The sequence below is a fragment of the Carya illinoinensis genome, chromosome 7, assembly GCF_018687715.1.
Source record: "Carya illinoinensis cultivar Pawnee chromosome 7, C.illinoinensisPawnee_v1, whole genome shotgun sequence".
Classification (NCBI taxonomy): Eukaryota; Viridiplantae; Streptophyta; class Magnoliopsida; order Fagales; family Juglandaceae; genus Carya; species Carya illinoinensis.
In genome coordinates this window covers 34,272,119-34,290,109 of record NC_056758.1, presented here as the reverse complement: position 1 = coordinate 34,290,109, position 17,991 = coordinate 34,272,119, and the positions used below count along the sequence as shown (strand labels likewise).

At 34.5% G+C, this 17,991-nt stretch overlaps 1 protein-coding gene across 3 annotated transcripts; it reads left to right on the top strand.

Annotated features, from left to right (window-relative positions):
• The first annotated feature begins 5,536 nt into the window (after window positions 1–5,536).
• On the top strand, window positions 5,537–17,663 carry LOC122317560 (serine/threonine-protein kinase STY46-like). 3 transcript variants are annotated; one of them, XR_006244499.1, is made up of 13 exons: window positions 5,539–5,913; window positions 6,137–6,251; window positions 6,540–6,637; window positions 7,414–7,468; window positions 12,960–13,070; window positions 13,547–13,597; window positions 13,679–13,905; window positions 14,119–14,233; window positions 14,540–14,637; window positions 14,781–14,843; window positions 15,472–15,526; window positions 16,731–16,828; window positions 17,283–17,663. XR_006244499.1 is itself a non-coding variant. In XM_043134706.1 (13 exons), exons 1-13 carry the CDS (start codon window positions 5,720–5,722, stop codon window positions 17,349–17,351), a joined length of 1,362 nt encoding a protein of 453 aa, XP_042990640.1. In that variant the 5' UTR covers window positions 5,556–5,719; the 3' UTR covers window positions 17,352–17,663. The 3 variants fall into 3 exon arrangements, 1 of the variants encoding a protein (XP_042990640.1); XM_043134706.1 differs by having other exon boundaries at window positions 5,556–5,913; window positions 16,718–16,828; XR_006244500.1 differs by lacking the exon at window positions 17,283–17,663 and having other exon boundaries at window positions 5,537–5,913; window positions 14,781–14,854; window positions 16,718–16,769.
• The last annotated feature ends 328 nt before the right edge of the window (window positions 17,664–17,991 follow it).

The window sequence follows — 17,991 nt, the reverse complement described above, 5'->3', positions numbered from 1 at the left end:
ATAAATAAATGGATAATCTAATGTGAAGATTTGAAATGAAAAAGTCAAAGTTAAATTTATTTTATATTATTTTATTATTATATAATAAAAAAATAACTATTTCAATATAGAGACTTATATAAATAGAATAGTTAAAATTTAAATTTATTTTATATTCATCAAAATTGTCCTTTATATACACATAATCCATTAATAATACTCTTAGACGATGCGTGGGATACCAGCACTATTCTAAAACCAGATCATGCATGGATTGGGTTTTTATTCTTTTCAAACTTCTTCGCCCAAAAAGCATTTTTCTTTCATTTTTAATTTCAGACATATATAATAGTTTTCATGATGACATCAAGCTAGTCGTGTTTGTTAACATATTCGTTTGTTGCTTTGAACATTAATACATTTAGACGGAGTACGTAGAAACGTTGAAGTTCTGGTGCCTCTTTATCCTTCCGTTTCTAATTCGTTCCATATAGAGCTAGATATATAGCTTGCTAGGCCCTGAGATCTCCTTTTCCTTTAAAGCAAACATTAACGGTGTTAATTGAATGTTAGTGAAGCCTCCCATGCATCGAGATCACTTGTGTGTGCGTACTCTTTAAAATTTTCAGTCAATGTCTAGCCCTTGAAATTTGTAAAATAGGCATGCAACTTTCCCAAGTTTCCTTATTTTATTTTTCTAAATAAGACTACGTACCCATCTCAATAGAATCGTGATCAACAACATTAGTTTAGTCACCGTTTGGTGAGCTCTTTCTTTCTAAACAGGTGCTTCAATATTCAAGATTGGTAAATATGCTTTCCACCTTCTACCTAATACACATTTCACATTTTTTGTACTCCAATGTCCAATATTGACTCTTGCACACGTACCTTCAATTGTTTAAAACTTTCAAATGGCTTAATTCATACAAATTTGAAGAATAAGATAAATAAAAAGATTACTTTTACACCACACACTGTTTACGTTACATAATTTGATTTAAAAAAATAAATTTTAAAATATTAATATTATAAATAAAATCTTACCATTTAATTGATTAGAATGATGTGCTCTATACACCGGTTTGAGAATAAAATAACTCATATAAAAAGTTAAGTGGTATAACTTAATGTTAATCATCAGATCTTAACAAAGAGTGCACATTATGAATTTTTAATAATTTAAGGGCTTGATGGGTCAATATTAATCGTTTGAAGTGAAAAATATAAAATGACTATTAATTAGAAGGTTCAAAATACACATTTTCTACCAAATTTGTTTTCAAGCAAAAGCAAAAGCTAGGGCTACCATTCGAGTAAAAGGTCCAAGTCAGGCCCAACTCAAGTAAAGTAAATTAATGGTCCGACAGGTTGAGGTGGCTAAGCTAGACGATTTCACTTTTAGGCCCAGTTTGAGCCCCAGACGTAAATATATATAGTTGCGTGGTTTTGGGTCCAATCGTATTCTTTTGTATATTTTTCTCCATGCTATAGCCCAATTAATGAAATATTCTATGGCGCTCCTGCTCGTGGTACGCTGCAACTCTTTTTCAGAAGCACCTTTGTCTCGTGGTACGCTGCAACTCTTCTTCAGAAGCACCTTTGTCTCGTGGTACGCTGCAACTCTTCTTCATATATCCTTCATTAATTAAGTGGCGAAATTCCCAAATGAATATCATGCCTTAATTCTGAATTCCTGAAGAATATCTGAATTATCCATATACAATATGGTCCACCACTCTTAAATGAAATTGTCCACGCAATTGCTGTGACCAAAATGAGAAGCGTCACAGCGTTCTTGAAAAAACTTAGGTGCTATCTATCATGCATGCATGCGTTCTGGTAGTCCCAATGTCCCATCACTCGTCTGTGAGTACGTACTCTATACCTACTTGTTTTCAGTTTCAAAATTTTGTTGAAACCGAATACAAATGAAGCATATATATATATATATATATGATCGTATTAATTTCCAACTTTCAAAACTTAAGAATCCAGAGATACCAGCTAGAGTTTCAGGAAATCACCGCCATTACTGTACTATAGGTAAGTTTGTTTTATACGTACATTTGAAAGGAAATTATTTGTACATACAGTTTTAGAATATGTAAGTATTCAATTTATATTTAATAATATTCTAATAATATTTTATTCAACTTATAACTTTTATCTAAAACTCTTTCATCTCATCCATAAATCCAAACGAATCCTTATAAAAGTGTATTTACTATTACTCAAAGTTGAAAATACAGTGGTTCTACCCAACACAATACCTAAAAGGGGTGTGAATATGTGTAAAACAATTTTGATGGTCTATTAAAAAATATTGTTAAACAAACAATTAGTCAAAGGAATAAATCAAGCAAATAATCAACACAACAATTTGTTCACGAGTGGAAACTCATTTGAAAAATAACTTCAAACTCTAAAACTACTCTGAGTGTAAGACACCACTTCGAATTCATTATAGAAATTTTAGTTTGTTACAACTAATTTAGAGACACTCACAAAACTTTTGTAGTAGCTAAACCTAACTTGTAACACTCCAAGTGACCCACTCTAGGGGTGAAAACCGACCTCATCGGTACGGTTTTTGGATAAAATCGATGTCGACCGATGAGGTAAAATATGTCGGAGCAACCGACCGTAACCGGTCAATGGGGAGGAGGAAAACCGTCCATACCGACTCTGCATATTCTCTAGCGGTTTACGGTCGGTTTTTGGTTTCCCTAACGACGCTGATTCTCTGAGAGAGAGAGGGTTACAGAGGGGAGAGAGAGAGAGAGAGAGAGAGAGAGAGAGAGAGAGAGAGAGAGAGAGAGAGAGAGAGAGAGAGAGAGAGGTGAATCGGGAAAGAAGAAGAGAACGAAGAAGAAGATGCACACATCTAAACGACGCCGTTTGGTTTTAATTCCAACGGCGTCATTCTACTTTTTTTTTTTTTCATTTCTCATAGATAAAATGACGCCGTTTGGTTTAATACAAACGACGTTGTTTATATGTGTTTTAAACACGACTGAAGGCATCAAACGAACAGCGGGTTTAGTGGTTTGAGCCGGCCTCAAACTGCAACCGAATCGACGTCTTTTGGTTTTTTTAAATTTCTGCCGTCCGTCGACTGGTTCCCTGGCGGTTTCGGCTGGTTCCGGACTCTGGGGGTTCGGTCACGACTGGTTTGTCAGTTTCTTGTATACCCCTAACCCACTCGATCTCTACATACATGTAATGCCGGAACTTCGACCCTTCTATAGTATCCCACGAGAATCTCTCGATCTCTGCATCAATAGTAGCTTTGGAACTCTTCTCAGCCAATGAACATGTCCACTTCAATGGACTCAGCAAAATGTTTGATCTTGAGTATAGTGTGGTGGAGATATGTTTTTCCGAGAGTTAACAATGTGGGGGAATTTTTTCTTTCAAAAATTCTTGGAAGCCACCTTGGTTTTTGTTCTGTTTCTCCACACAAAGAGCATAACAAAGTTTTCCTTTTATATGTTTCAACAAACATGGCGCTCAAACCTTAAAAAAATTAAGTTGTCTGAATATTGACTCGAGCGAGGTGTCAAGCGGGAGTGGAGCGCACGTTGTGTTTCAAAAGTTGCTTGAGCGTTGTGTCGAGCTCACATCGAGCAAACTCTCTAGATGAGTTTCGCTTGAACGTACACATAGCGAACTCTCTGTTTTGAATTGTGCTTGAATCGTGTTAACACCGTTTCAACTCTTTTCATATTATCCCGCTTTAACACTTGTTACGACATAATTTTAGAAAAAATTTCACAAAAATATGCCAACTAACTTATTTTTACCTCAACAAAAATAAATTGTAAAATGCCACGAGTTTGCCACAAGCAACTTGTTCTCCAGCCTGATTCATGATAAGCATGACATGGCTATATGCATGCTTGTCATGAATCTTGGCAGCATGCTCAAACATCTCGCCGTCTTGGTCTGCCCCGGCCCGACCTAAGAGATTTTTATTTTTTAGTTGGACAATGTACTATATTATACATGTGCGTGACTCATCGTGAACTGTTATCGGTTGGTATCTCTTTGTTGTCTGACTCACTGTCTTTTTTGTGCTTCAACATCCATGCACGAAATCTCAAATGGTAGCATTACCCTAGTTATATATCGGCTGGCAAGCAACTGCTCCTTCTGCATTTAATAATTAGTATATATTTCTTGTAGGGAAATGATTATGAATCTCCCTAAAAGTTATCGATTCTCATTTAATTTTTTAATATTTTTTTATTTAATTGTTAGGCAAGTATTTTTAAATAAATTTATGATTTTTTAAAACTACTTAAAGATATTTTAAAAAAATTTAAAAAAAAACTTAAAAAATATATAAAATATAAAGTACATTTTGTACTTTTTAAATGTATTTTTTATTGGAAATTCACAAGATTACCCTCGGTGGCCTAAGAATACTTCCAATAAATTCTCTATCCTATTGTTTAAAATACCACAACTAACCAAATAATTGATATCCAAATTATTAAAAACATCACCATTCCAATGCCTGCCTGGACAATGGCAATCTGATTACGTAGCCTCTAGGTTCGTTTGAATACGTGAGAAAAAAAGAGGAAAGAAAAAACGTTTACAAGCGTGAACAGGTTCTTCCAAATGTAGCGGTTTTCTTGTAGCTAATTGTAAAATCTCTTTAAAATAGAAGATCCGATGGAAGGCAGTTTTGACAATATTTTTTTATATTTTAAAGAAAAATACATTATAGAGCATCCATTGGAAGTGCTTAGACTCTTTCTTGTAATCTACACAAGTTAGATTTTCGAATAGTTCACTTTCATAAAATTTTTATTTCATTTCATCTTATCTAATTATTATAATCTTTTTAAATTCTCACATAAAATAAAATAAATAATTCAACTTTTTTAAATTTTAATACAAAAATAATATTAAAATAATATATTCTAATAATATTTTATTTAACTTTTACTTTTAATTTTAATTTATCTCATCTCATCTCTAAAAATAAATGAGATATCGTCTCAATATAAAAAATCATTTATTGTATATCTCTACATAGAAAACACAGAAGCAAGCTAGTCCTATATCTATTGATCAATACTCTGAATTCATTAAAAGGAAGAAAAGGGTACTGAATTTTAAAGGCTAATTCATAGCAAGATTTTTTTTTTTTTTTTAAGAAATTATTTTTTTGGTGGGTCTGAAGGGAAGAAGGTAGAACTTCAACGTTGCTAAATTGTAAATATACAAGAGATTTTGGCATGCTCATAGATGTTGCATTGATGTGAAACTTTGGCCTTTCTCCTGAGATCATGTTGGCCTTGGCTACCTCCGATCGTGTAAATAATAAATAGTCAATGATAAGATATTTTTTGTTTGTATGTTTCCGCCAAGTGAGGTGCATTGTAAGAACAACGGACGAGATTGATTGGGAGTTGTAGAGGCGAGAAATGAGGCGTGCGCCCGCCACTTGTTGTAACCTGTTGACGTTCTTTATTTAATTTCCAGACTAATTACGCCTTTTAGAAGTAGGGAAGAGGCACAGAGAGGTTGCGAGCAGAAGCCTTGGCGCTCTTTTAAAAGCAGTTTATAGCTTCTCTAGAAAATCTTCTCCATTTTTTTCCTTCTCGTTTGGTATAGTCTCGGCTTCATGTGGACTGTGTTTATTCCTCGACGAGCGTGATTAAGATTCTGAACGGTGGTTCTTGAGTACTTTTTCATTTTGTGTTTTCATTTTGGCTGTGTGATCATGGATATTGATCCGGAGAGCTGTAGTAGTAGAGCCGTGGATTTTGCACCGACTCACAGTCAGAACCAGAGGCGCCTGAAAGCCATTGCGTACGATCAAGTTCTTCATCTACTCAAGGAGTCGAACTTGGCAGAGGCCAATCTTCCTGGTTTTGAAGATGAACTCTGGGTGCATTTTCATCGGCTCCCCCCAAGGTACCCCCAAAATCCTGGCGTTACGTTAATTCTTATTTATTTATTTCTTCTTCCTATTTGCTCGCGTTTAATAATCTTTCTTGCTTGTCACGAAGGTATATATATGACGTAATTGTACGTGGCTTTCAACTTTCGCTTAATGGCCCTTTATGGAGCCGATGCTGAAGTTTGTGGAGGGCTTATCATCAATGCTAAAGTTTATGGAACCATTTTCTAATTGCAGGTATGCCTTGGATGTGAATGTCGAGAGAGCACAAGATGTTCTTATGCACAAAAGATTACTGGATATGGCACGCGATCCTGCTACCAGACATGCAATCGAAGTCCGTGTCGTGCAGGTAACTTACAAGAGAGACCATATATCCTTGTATCATTTGCAGCGGAAGGATCCCTGGCTAGCTTTATGAATCATCTGTTACATTTATCATCATTTCCATCTATCACAAAAATGAAATTTAAATGCTAGTTTGACTTGGAATTGGGCATATTTCTGGAATCGGTTCTTTTTTCCTTTAGTGTCTAGTGGTAATTGACGAATTTACTGTTCAAATATTGGAGCTGATTTTGTCACAATTCCGGCTTCTCGAGCTTTTTTGGTTGACCAAATTCTTCTCGAAAACATGCAGGCTCATTTTCCTACTAGTGGAAATTGCAGTTATTCATTTTATTCAAACTCTCAAAGAAAAGTGGATCCTCAGCGTTCTGATTATTGCAGGGAAAACAGGTGTGGTAAAAAACGTCCTTCTATTTCTTTTAAGTAGGATTATTGAACTCTTGACAACTCCTGTATTATTTCACTTACTTTTTCAGTACTGCTCATCCCCCTACCGCTTTTGGGTCGTCACCTGATACGAATGATAATCCTCTTCGTTCCCGTTAAATAATTCCGATAGGTTTAATCCTGATTGTGAGATTAGTCTCTACTTTTCCTCACTTGATATTTGATGGCCTGTTGTTGAAATTCGTTCGACGTGCATACTTTATTCCTCCTTGCATGTTACCGTCAAAATCCTGTAAATTTCAATGGTATGATTGGGAATTTTTCCAGCTCCTCTGATTTAGTTTTTTCCAGAAGACACTTCAAATCTATTGCATCAAATTAGAAATTATTTTGTTCCTTGAAATGTCTCCTATGATAAAACCTGAAAAGATCCTACCAAACTTAATGCATGATCCGTGTCAGTGTCACAATCAAGTTGAGCCGTTCCTTCATCAGAATAGTTATTCTCTCGTAGTCAGGAAAATTTATGCATAATCTCATACCGTTTTGTGACTTTGCTTTGAACAGTGATATATCCTTGGACCATGTGTTTCGTTTTGATTATATTTATATAAATATATTCTACAATTTTTCTCCAATCTGTATTCAGTTTCATGTTGTTTTCTTGTGGATTATGAGAGTTTCCAAATATTTTTATGAGAAATAAAATATATTTGATTGCTGGAAACTTTATAGGTGCTTAGTCAATAAATATTGTAATGCTTTCCAATATGTTGTAGGGCAATGCATGAAATTACAATTTCAACAGACGACAAACCCAAACTTTTGAGACAGGTAGCTGATCCCCTCTCTCTCTCTGCGCCTCTCTCATGGTGAGCATGTTGATTTCACATGCCCCAAATTAACCATTCTTGGAATCATCTCCAGGATTGTTATAATTATTTCTTCTTCCTTTTTTGCATCCTTTGTTTGGATGTGTTCCCATGGTATGTGGTGGATGGATACTCTTTGACATTTACTAGGCATCTGACTCAAGACTTAAATTTTCAAGCAAGAAGATAAAATTACGGAAAGAGAATTATATTGATTCTGCTAATGAACATTATTTTTTTAAGTGACCGAGTCCTACAACCATTAATAATAGTGAAACCTTCGATCCATATCCCTTGCTGGACCTGATCTGAATTACTTTCTGGTGAGTCCTAGAACTGAGAGGGAACTTGCCTCTCATCTCCCCATCCATGGGAGGACAGCTGTTTGCCCACTCATCATGGGTGCTCTGGCAACATTAAGATTAATAACCAAGGAATAAAAAGCTAGTCACTACTTGGAAAGAAAGAGAAGCAATGGATGTTATCAATGTCACTGCAGTTGACTGTCTGCATTTCTTTCATCATGTGATTACTCCGTTCTGTCAGTCATCCACTCCTTCTTCCAAGGTCTGATTGATTAATTGACATTGCATAGTTCCTTCAAGCTCTCTATCAAAGTTCAGAACACTATAGAGGCATCTCTGTGCTTCATCTGTCGTGTTCATGTTTCATGATCCTTAATTTTCTCTTTAGTCTCCAGTCAACAATCCTGGGGATTAGACGCCACTCCTAGTATTGTTGGACTTCTGTCTGTATATGGCAGTAGTCCTGATTCTATTCGCTACAATTGAACTTTTAAAGTCAACTTAGAGCATCTACATCCTATTTATTATCCTCATCTTTATAATTTAACTTAAAATCACATTTTTTTTAAATTTTTTCTTAAATTTTATTCATCTTTCAAAAACCTCCTACATCTCAATCTCATTCTCCATCTCTATCTCTATTCTATTAAATAATATTTTTTTATTCTTTTTTATTACTTTTTTCTTTCACTTCTATTTACAAATTTAACTACTCAATATTTTTTCTTATTTTTTGAACTATTACTTTAGTGAATATTTTAAACAAAAATTTAAATTATTTTTTTGTGAATATGAGAATATTTTTAAAATTAATTTTTTTATATTTTCGTAATTAATTAAATTATTTTTAAAACTTTTATTTAAAATTATAATAAATATGAGTATGAGAGAAAGTATAGATGATTGAAAAAATATTTATTTGATATATTAGAATAAAATATTAATAAAAATAATTTAAGAAATGAATAGTAAGTCTCCAAATATAAAGACTTACTGTTTAGTCCCCAAATTTTTTTTCTAAAATAGAGATCTGAATGTGAGGGACATTTTGATTAAAACTCTAAAATAAACTTCAAATTATAAAAAATATAATATTTTAGAGAACCGGATGGAGATACTCTTATACATATTATAGGAATCTCACTTTATAACATCTCGATCTCAAAAATGTAATTTTTATTATTATTATTGTTATTATTAATAATATTATTATTATTAATAAGTTGAGATATGTTTTAAGATAAATTTTAAGATGATTTTGTTATTGATTGGGATTCTTTTCTTATCCCGAATTTTTTTTCCTGTTGTCTTTCGGTTTGGATAACACCCCTAAATCGGAACCAATTCCCAACTTCAAACTCTACCTAAACTCCTGAAAACTCATGTAAAATCCTTCCCCTCATCTCTATAAAATCCCACAAAAATCCCGTTTACACAGAGAGGAAAAACTCATGCATAGGCCTCGTATTTTGCCCAGCCACCGTCGATGACCACCAGGACGTCGGAGCCCCACCCACGGTGCCAGAAACTGCCGGCCATCTTAGTCCCGTCGCACCCACTCCCTCAGGTAAGCCACTGCCGTCTGCCACTCCCCCCTCCCACTATTTCTGTTGGCTTGACAGATTCTCGGTCTAACTTTCTCTCTTGCGGCGCACCACCATTTCGAGGAGTTCAGTGGTGTCGCCGACCACTCCCAGCCACCCCACAGTCCCTGTCGAACTCGACCAGATCCACATCGCTGTGAGTTTCCTTCCTTTCTCAGTGTGCGTCTCGCCCCTTCACCGTAAGCTACTTCCTTCATTTTAATTGTTTTGTTTCACACTTTCCAAAAAGCTCCTCCAATGTTTCTATAATCACATATATGCCCTTTGTCTCAACACTTCTCATTATTATTCATTATTTTATTATTACTTTTTACCTATTTTTACTATTATTTCTTACTTTTTACTTACTTTTTATTGTTATTAATTATTTTATTATTAATTTTTATCTATTTTTTATTACTATTCACAACTCTTCTCAACACTTCTTGACACCTAAATCTATCCTAGTGTTTGGATGTTATTCTCCACTACTACTTATTACTTTATTATTATTATTTAATATTTTATTATTATTTTTTCACTACTATTCACAATATACATCAACCTTTCTCAACACTCAAACCCTCCTACTTGGACCTGATTCTTTAAATTATAATAGCCTTTGGGCTTTAAGCCATTCGACCTAGTGTTTTCTCTTTAAGGGTGTTGGGCCTAGTTTTTTTTTTAATAAACCTATTGGGGTTGGTTTTATTTGGACTTGTTTATTTTGGGTGGGCTTGTTTTGCTATATTTCAAAAAGTGTTGGAGCGTTTTAAGTGGACTGTTTACTTTAATTGAGCCTTGGGCCTTTTTATTTTTTAAAAAGATTTTAAGCATATTTTAAAGCAATGTTTTAAAAACCGTTCCGTTCCGGCCGGAATTTTTCGTGCCGGAACAGTGACCGGAACGGGATAGGTATCTATTCCGTTCTGGGTCAAATTCCGGCCGGAATAGTAATTCCAGTCCCAAAAAAAAAAAAAAAAAAAAAAAACTCCCTTGTAAATAAGTTGAAAAATAATGAATAAAATTGTACTTTTAGAATTCAAATACCCCTTTCCGTGCACTAGAAGTATTGTTACTTTTAATAATCTGTCTATTCTTTAATTTTTTTCCTTTATTTTTGTGTCTTAACTCAAGTTTGTGATTTTTTTCAATATATATTCATTTTATAAATCTTTAATTCTTCTATATATATACACATATACATATCACACACTTACATATATATATATATATTTATTTTATTAATTGTTAGTTTATATATACATATAAATATTTATATATAATATATAATTAATCCCGAAACGGTACACCGAAACGTACCGGTACCGAAATATTCCGTTCCAGTGCCTCAACCGGAATGGTCTCCGGAACGGATTTCAAAACTTTGTTTTAAAGTACATTATTAAGGTATTCTTGTTATACTATTTATAGCCTATTATTTAAGTTAATCATCCAATTAACCTTTAACTAGATTTTTATAAAATTATTAAGTTATACGTTTATACAGAATATTAAGTAATATGTTATGAGTTTTAAATATTATTATTTTATGAAATCTTTGTATAATTGAATATTTATGAAATGATCTCTTTGGTATTATTTTAAATATTTAGAATGTTACGACATGTTAGTGACGAATAGTATCTCGTATAGGTCGTGAGCTACGAGACATAAGATTTTGAAAGCAGCGCTAAGAGGTAAATAGTATGATCATATAAATGCACGTGTACTGTAAATATCATTGTTATGTATAAAAATATGATGTGCTTATGATGGTTATCTACGCTACGCTAGGAGCTAAGTCAAGGTTAGATTCCATTCATGATCATTGATGAATTATGACATTATGCTTATATGAATGAATTTGTTGTTTGATTGATTGAATGATTCTAAATCACATGGAAGCCATGAAATGTTCATGTAGTAATTTAAGTCAAATGTGCCATGCAATAAAATAGCTAGATTATGTATGCTATGCTCATGTAGTACCTAGATCATGTAGGCCATGTTCATATAGTGATTAAATCATATATGCTATATAATGTCATGAAATATTTAGATCAAGTATGTTATGTAAAGTTCATGCAAAACTCAGATCATGTATGCCATGGAATGTTTATGTTTAGATCATATTGTGCCATATACAAGGATATGCACTGTTATGCTATGCCATTTACAAGTATATGCCATGCTAGAAAAGTTCGTGATATTAAATAAGTTCTCATGCATTAAGAAAGATAAGATGTTTAAGGGTGACACAGACCTAAGCATGTTCACCACAAGCTATGTTGAGACGGTGTCACAAACCTAAGCGTGGTTCACCATATGTTTAGTGAAGCATGGATTTAAACGTGTTTCACTCTAAGTTATGTTAAGGTGACACGGACTTAAGCATGTTCATCACAAGTTATGTTAAGGATGACACGGACCTAAGCTAGTTCATTACAAGTTATGTTAAGGACGACATTGACCTAAGCGTGTTCATCATAAGATATGTTAAGGATGACACGGATCTAAGCGTGTTCATCACAAGCTATGTTAAGGATGGCATGGACCTAAATGTGTTCATCACAAGTCATGTTAAGGATGACACGGACTTAAGAATATTCATCACAAGTTATGTTAAGGGTGACACGGACCTAAATGTGTTTACAACAAGTTATGTTATGCGGTGCCATGGACTCAAGCGTGGTTCACCTTATATTAAGTGAAACACGGATTCATGTGTGTTTCACTCCATGTTATGACAAATTATGGGGTGCCACGGACCCAAGCGTGGGTCACCATATAATAAGTGAAAGACAAGATAAACAAGCAATTTATGCATACAGGTTATATGTTGATTATGTGAATGATATATGTTTGTTTGAAGAGTATTTCAAAAATTAGGTCTAAGCTAAATTATATTTTACGGTATGTTGTACTATTTACTGAGCATTCAACTCATTTCTTTGTTCGTTGTTTGTTTATTTGTTCTCTTGTACGTTTAACTGTCACAAATGATGATTGTAAAGACGTAAAGCTGGAGGACAAGGAGTAGATCTAGTGCAAGGACTTAGTTTCTTTTATGATTTTTTGGATAAAAAGTCACGCATAGAGTTAGTTTATGTTTTTATTTTACGTTTTCAATTTTACGTTTTTAAAAATAGTTATGTTCAGTTTAATTAATGTTTTCAGTAAATGAGGTATTTCAGGATATGAATCTCCTTACCAGGCATTATATTATGTGCTTAGTAACATCTCTATCCTACGGGAATGGGGTGTTACACACTTTAATCTGTTATTCGTAGGTAACAGATATTTCTACTTCTCTGTTCCATTACCCTTGTTTTATACATATCTTTGTCACCACCAAAGCAAGTTCTTTGTAATTCACGTGCCTATAGATAGATTGCAACAGATGAGGCTCTAGATGTGATGGTGGATAAAATAGTTGATTTGAAATATATGTATGGAACTTCCAAAAGTTACTTACGAGTAAGATATTCTATATGTGACTATATTATCTATATTAAGCAAACGTGTTTTTAGTTGCTATGTGAACTTTTAATGTTGCATGCAGCTGACTTCTTTATTGTCTGAGATTGGGCTGAACCTTCAAGAAGCACATGTTTTTTCCACTGTGGATGGATATTCGTTGGCCAATTTTCTTGTTGATGGTTGGGCACTTGAGGTATCTATATATTTTTTCTCAATTTTCTCATTATAGTATATGATTCATCAATGGATTAGTAGTCCCTGGGAAGAATATTTATTTTATCATTGTATCAATATAAGTATTCATTGCTTTTTTAGTTGATTATATGTATATTTCATTTACTGTCATTTTTCAGTCTAGTTGGATTGTGATTATCATGGCTTCAATCCTAATATTCATTACTTTATACAGCTAAATTTCAAGGGCTATCATTTGTCGGTCTTAATGGATTATGATTATCGTGAAACCAATTTGGATATTCATTGCTTTTGATTGAACATAAACTTCATGTGTTGTCATCTATCAATCTCAATGGATTTTTATTGAGCTTCAAGTCACAACTTGGCTTTCTTAAATTATTGAATAAACTATATTTGCGTTGTGTATTTCTTTGCCTCTTCTGTAAGTTTTTTTGAATGGATCAACTGATGTGCATATTCTATAATTTATAGGAGACTGAGCAGCTTAGAAATACACTTGTCAAGAAAATACCAAGAATTGAGGTATTGCCACTTCCGACCACTTTTTGGTCTTGGGAAATATAAGAGTTTGATGAGTGGAAGGACCTCTACCCTTTTTCTCAGGTTCAAGGAGGACAAGCAGGGCTAAACCAAGCTGTGATGGATGGCATGGCAGGGGCTGAAAGTAGTAGAGCCATGGATTTTGCACCGACTCACAGTCGGAACAAGAGGCCTGAAGTCATTGTGTATGATCAAGTTCTTCATCTTCTCAAGGACTCAAACTTGGCAGGGGCCAATCTTCCTGGTTTTGAAGATGAGCTCTGGATGCATTTTAATCGGCTCCCCCGAAGGTACACCCAAAATCGTAGCGTTAAGTTAATTTTTATTTATTTCTTTCTTTTTGTTATTTGTTCGCATTTAATAATCTTTCTTGTTTGTCACAAAGGTATGATGTAATTGTGGCTTTCAACTTTGGCTTAATGGCCCTTTATGGAGCTGATGTTGAAGTTTGTGAAGGGGATATAATCAATGCCAAAGTTTATTGAACCATTTTCTAATTGCAGTTATGCCTTGAATGTGAATGTCGAGAGAGCACAAGATGTTCTTATGCACAAAAGATTACTGCATATGGCACGTGATCCTGCTATCAGACATGCAATTGAAGTCCGTGTCGTGCAGGTAACTTATAAGAGACCATATATCCCTGTATCATTTGCAGAGTATGGATTCCTGGCTTTATAAATTTTTCTTTGAACTTCCCTTATCCTGTTACATATATCATCATTTCCATCTATCACAAAAATGAAATTTAAATACTAGTTTGACTTAGAATTGGGCATATTTGAGCTGATTTTGTCACAATTCCGGCTTCTCGAGCTTTTTTTGCCGCCCCCCCCCCCCCCCCCCCCCCCCCCCCCCCCCCCCCCGGCGGGCGGAGGTTTTAAACTCATTTTGATTGAGCAAATTCTTATAAAAAACATGCAGGCTCATTTTCCTACCAGTGGAAATTGCAGTTATTCATTTTATTCAAACCCTCAAAGAAAAGTGGATCCTCAGTGTTCTGATTATTGCAGGGAAAACGGGTGTGGTAAAACTGTCCTTGTATTTCTTTAAGTAGGATTATTAACTCTTGACAACTAATGTAAATTATTACTTGTCAGAAAAAAAAAAAAAAAAAAAAAAAAAACTCTTGACAACTAATGTATTCTTTCTCTTACTTTTTCAGTGCTCATCCCCCTGCTGCTTTTGGGTCATCACCTGATACGAATGATAATCTTCTTTGTTCCTGGTAAATGACAGGTTTAATCCTGATTGTGAGATTAGTCTCTACTTTTCCTTAGCATGATACTTGATGGCCAGTTGTTGAAATTGGATCAACGTGCTTACTTTATTCCTCCTTGTATGTTACCGTAAAAATCCTTTAAATTTCAATGGTATGATTGGGAATTTTCCCAGCTCTTCCCATTTACCATTTACATTTTTCCAGAAGAGACTTCAAGTCTATTGCATCAAAATAGAAATTGTTTTGTTTGTTGAAATGTCTCCTATGATAAAACCTAAAACGATCCTACCAAACTTAATGCATCCGTGTCAGTGTTACAATCACGTTGAGACGGGGCTTCATCAGAATAGTTATTTCTCTCTCATAGTCTGGAAAAATGATGCATAATCTCATACTATTTTGTGACTTTGCTTTGAACGGTGACATATCCTTGGACCATATGTTTCGTTTTAATTATATTTATATAAATATATTCTACAATTTTTCTCCCATCTATATTCAGTTTCATGTTCCTTTTCTTGTGGATTAATGAGAGTTTCCAAATATTTTTTTGAGAAATAAAATATATTTGATTGCTGGAAGCTTTATAGGTGCTTAGTCAATAAATATTTTAATGCTTTCCAATATGTTGTAGGGCAATGCATGAAATTATAATTTCAACAAATGACAAGCCCAAACTTTTGAGTCAGGTAGCTGATCCTCTCTCTCTCTCTCTCTCTCTCTCTCTCTCTCTCTCTGTGTGCCCGTCGCATGGTGAGCATGTTGATTTCACATGTCCCAAACCATTCTTGGAATCATCTCCAGGATTGGTATAATTCATTATTTTTTGCATCCTTTGTTTAAATGTGTTCCCATAGTATATGGTGGATGAATACTCTTGACATTTACAAGGCATCTGACTCAAGACTTAAATTTTCAAGCAAGGAGATAAAAATATGGAAAGAGAATTATATTTGATGCTGCTAATGAACATTATTTTTAGGGCCTGAGCCGTACAACCATTCATAATAATGAAACATTAGATCCATATCCCTTGTTGTACCTGATCTGAATCACTTGCTGGTGACTCCTAGAACTGTGAGGGAACTTGGCTCTCATCTCCCCCCATCCATGAGAGGACACCTGTTTGCCCATTCATCATGGGTGCTCTGAGCCTCTGACAACATTAAGGTTAATGAACAAGGAATAAAAGAGCTAGTCTCTACTTGGAAAGAAAGAGAAGCAATGGGTTTCATCAATGTCACTGCAGTTGACTGTCTGCGTCTCTTTCATATCGTGCTTACTCTGTTCTCTCAACTATCACCCTCCTTCCAAGGCCTGATTGGTTTATTGACATTTCATGGTTCTTTGTTCCAGCTCTCTATCAAATTTCAGAGCGCTCTAGAGGCATATCTCTGCTTCATCCATCATGTTCTTGTTTCATGATTATTCTTCATTTTCTCTTTCATCTTAAGTCAACAATCCTGGGGATTAGTTACCACTAGCCACTCGTAGTATTGTTGGACTTATGTTCGTGTGTGGCATTAGACCTGATTTTATTCACAACAATTGAACTTTTAAAGTCGACTTATACATACTATAGGGATCTCACTTTAATCTGTTATCCATAAGTACCAGATATGTCTGGTTCTCTGTTCCCTTACCCTTGTTTTCTACATATCTTGTCACCCCCAAAGCAAGTTCTTTGTAATTCACATGCCTAAAGATAGATTGCAACAGATGAGGCACAAGATGTGATGGTGGACAAAATAGTTGATTTAATACTATGTATGGAACTTTCAAAGTTACTTACTAGAAAGATGTTCTATCTGTGACTATACTATCTGTATTAAGCAAATGTGAATTTTAGTTGCTATTTGAACTTTTAATGCTGCATTCAGTTGACTTCTTTAGTGTCTGCGCTTGGGCTGAACATTCAAGAAGCACATGTTTTTTCCACTTCTGATGGATACTCTCTGGTCTTTCTCCTTGTTGGTGGTTGGCCACTCGAGGTATCCATTTATCTTTTTCTCAGTTTTTTCATTATAGTATTTGATTAATCAATTGATTTGTAGTCACTATGAAGAATATTTTTTTTCAAATATTCATTGGTTAATATATTTCATTTACTATCACTTTTTAGTCTTGATAGATTGTGATTATCATGCAATCAATCCTAATATCCATTGCTTTATACAGCTAAATTTCAAGTGCTGTCATTTGTCGGTCTTAATGGATTATGATTATTGTGCAATCAATTTGGATATTCATTGATTTTGATTGAACATAAACTTCATGTGTTGTCATTTATCAGTCTCAATGGATTTTTATTGAGCTTTCAAGTCACAGCTTGGCTTTCTTAAATTATTGAATAAACTATATATATATTTGCGTTGTGCATTTCTTTGCCTCTTCTGTACGTTTTTGTGAATGGATCAACTGATGTGCATATTCTTTAATTTATAGGAGACCGAGCAGCTTAGAAATATACTTGTCAACAAAATACCGACTACTGTTTGGTCTTGGGAAATATAAGAGATTGATGCGCGGAAGGACCACTACCCTTGTTCTCAGGTTCAAGCATAGGGCTAAACCAAGCTGCGATGGATGGCATTTCTCATAGCAAATAGTTTTCTGTCTTCACAATTACTGCATCATGGATTCTTCTCCGCCTGGAATATACTCTTTTAAAATTGCAGCAAGCTGTTGCCGTTCCAAATATTTCAATTCATCGTGTTTTTGCTTTTTGTTTCGATGTCAATGGCTAATATGTGTTTTTGCTTCGAATATATCGTTTGTGGCTTTGAACGATACATTAGACGGAGTAGAAGCGTGTTCACTGTTGAAGTTCTGGTTCCACTTTATCCTTCCGTTTCTAATTCGTTCCATATATTAGCTTAGCTAGCTAGCTAGCCAGCCGTTGAGATCATTTTCCCGTAATGTAAACAACGGTGTTAAATCCCATCTAGATCACTTGTGTGTACTCTCAAATCTTCAATCAGTGTCTACCCATTGAAATAAATATAGACGTGTCACTTTCCCAAGTTCCCTTTCTCTAAAAAAGCCTACCCATAATCAGAATCGTGAAAAACATATATGCTTGCTAATTAATTTAGTCACCGTTTGGTGAAGTGCTTCATCCAAGATTGTTAAATATTCTTTCCACCTTCTAACT

Bases quoted from the DNA above. Each gene is read 5' to 3' on its own strand.
- LOC122317560 (XM_043134706.1), top strand. From the start codon at position 5,720: ATGGATATTGATCCGGAGAGCTGTAGTAGTAGAGCCGTGGATTTTGCA. The intron at 6,638-7,413 runs GTGTGGTAAAAA...AATATGTTGTAG, and splicing joins GATTATTGCAGGGAAAACAG to GGCAATGCATGAAATTACAA. The intron at 14,638-14,780 runs GTGTGGTAAAAC...TTACTTTTTCAG, and splicing joins GATTATTGCAGGGAAAACGG to TGCTCATCCCCCTGCTGCTT.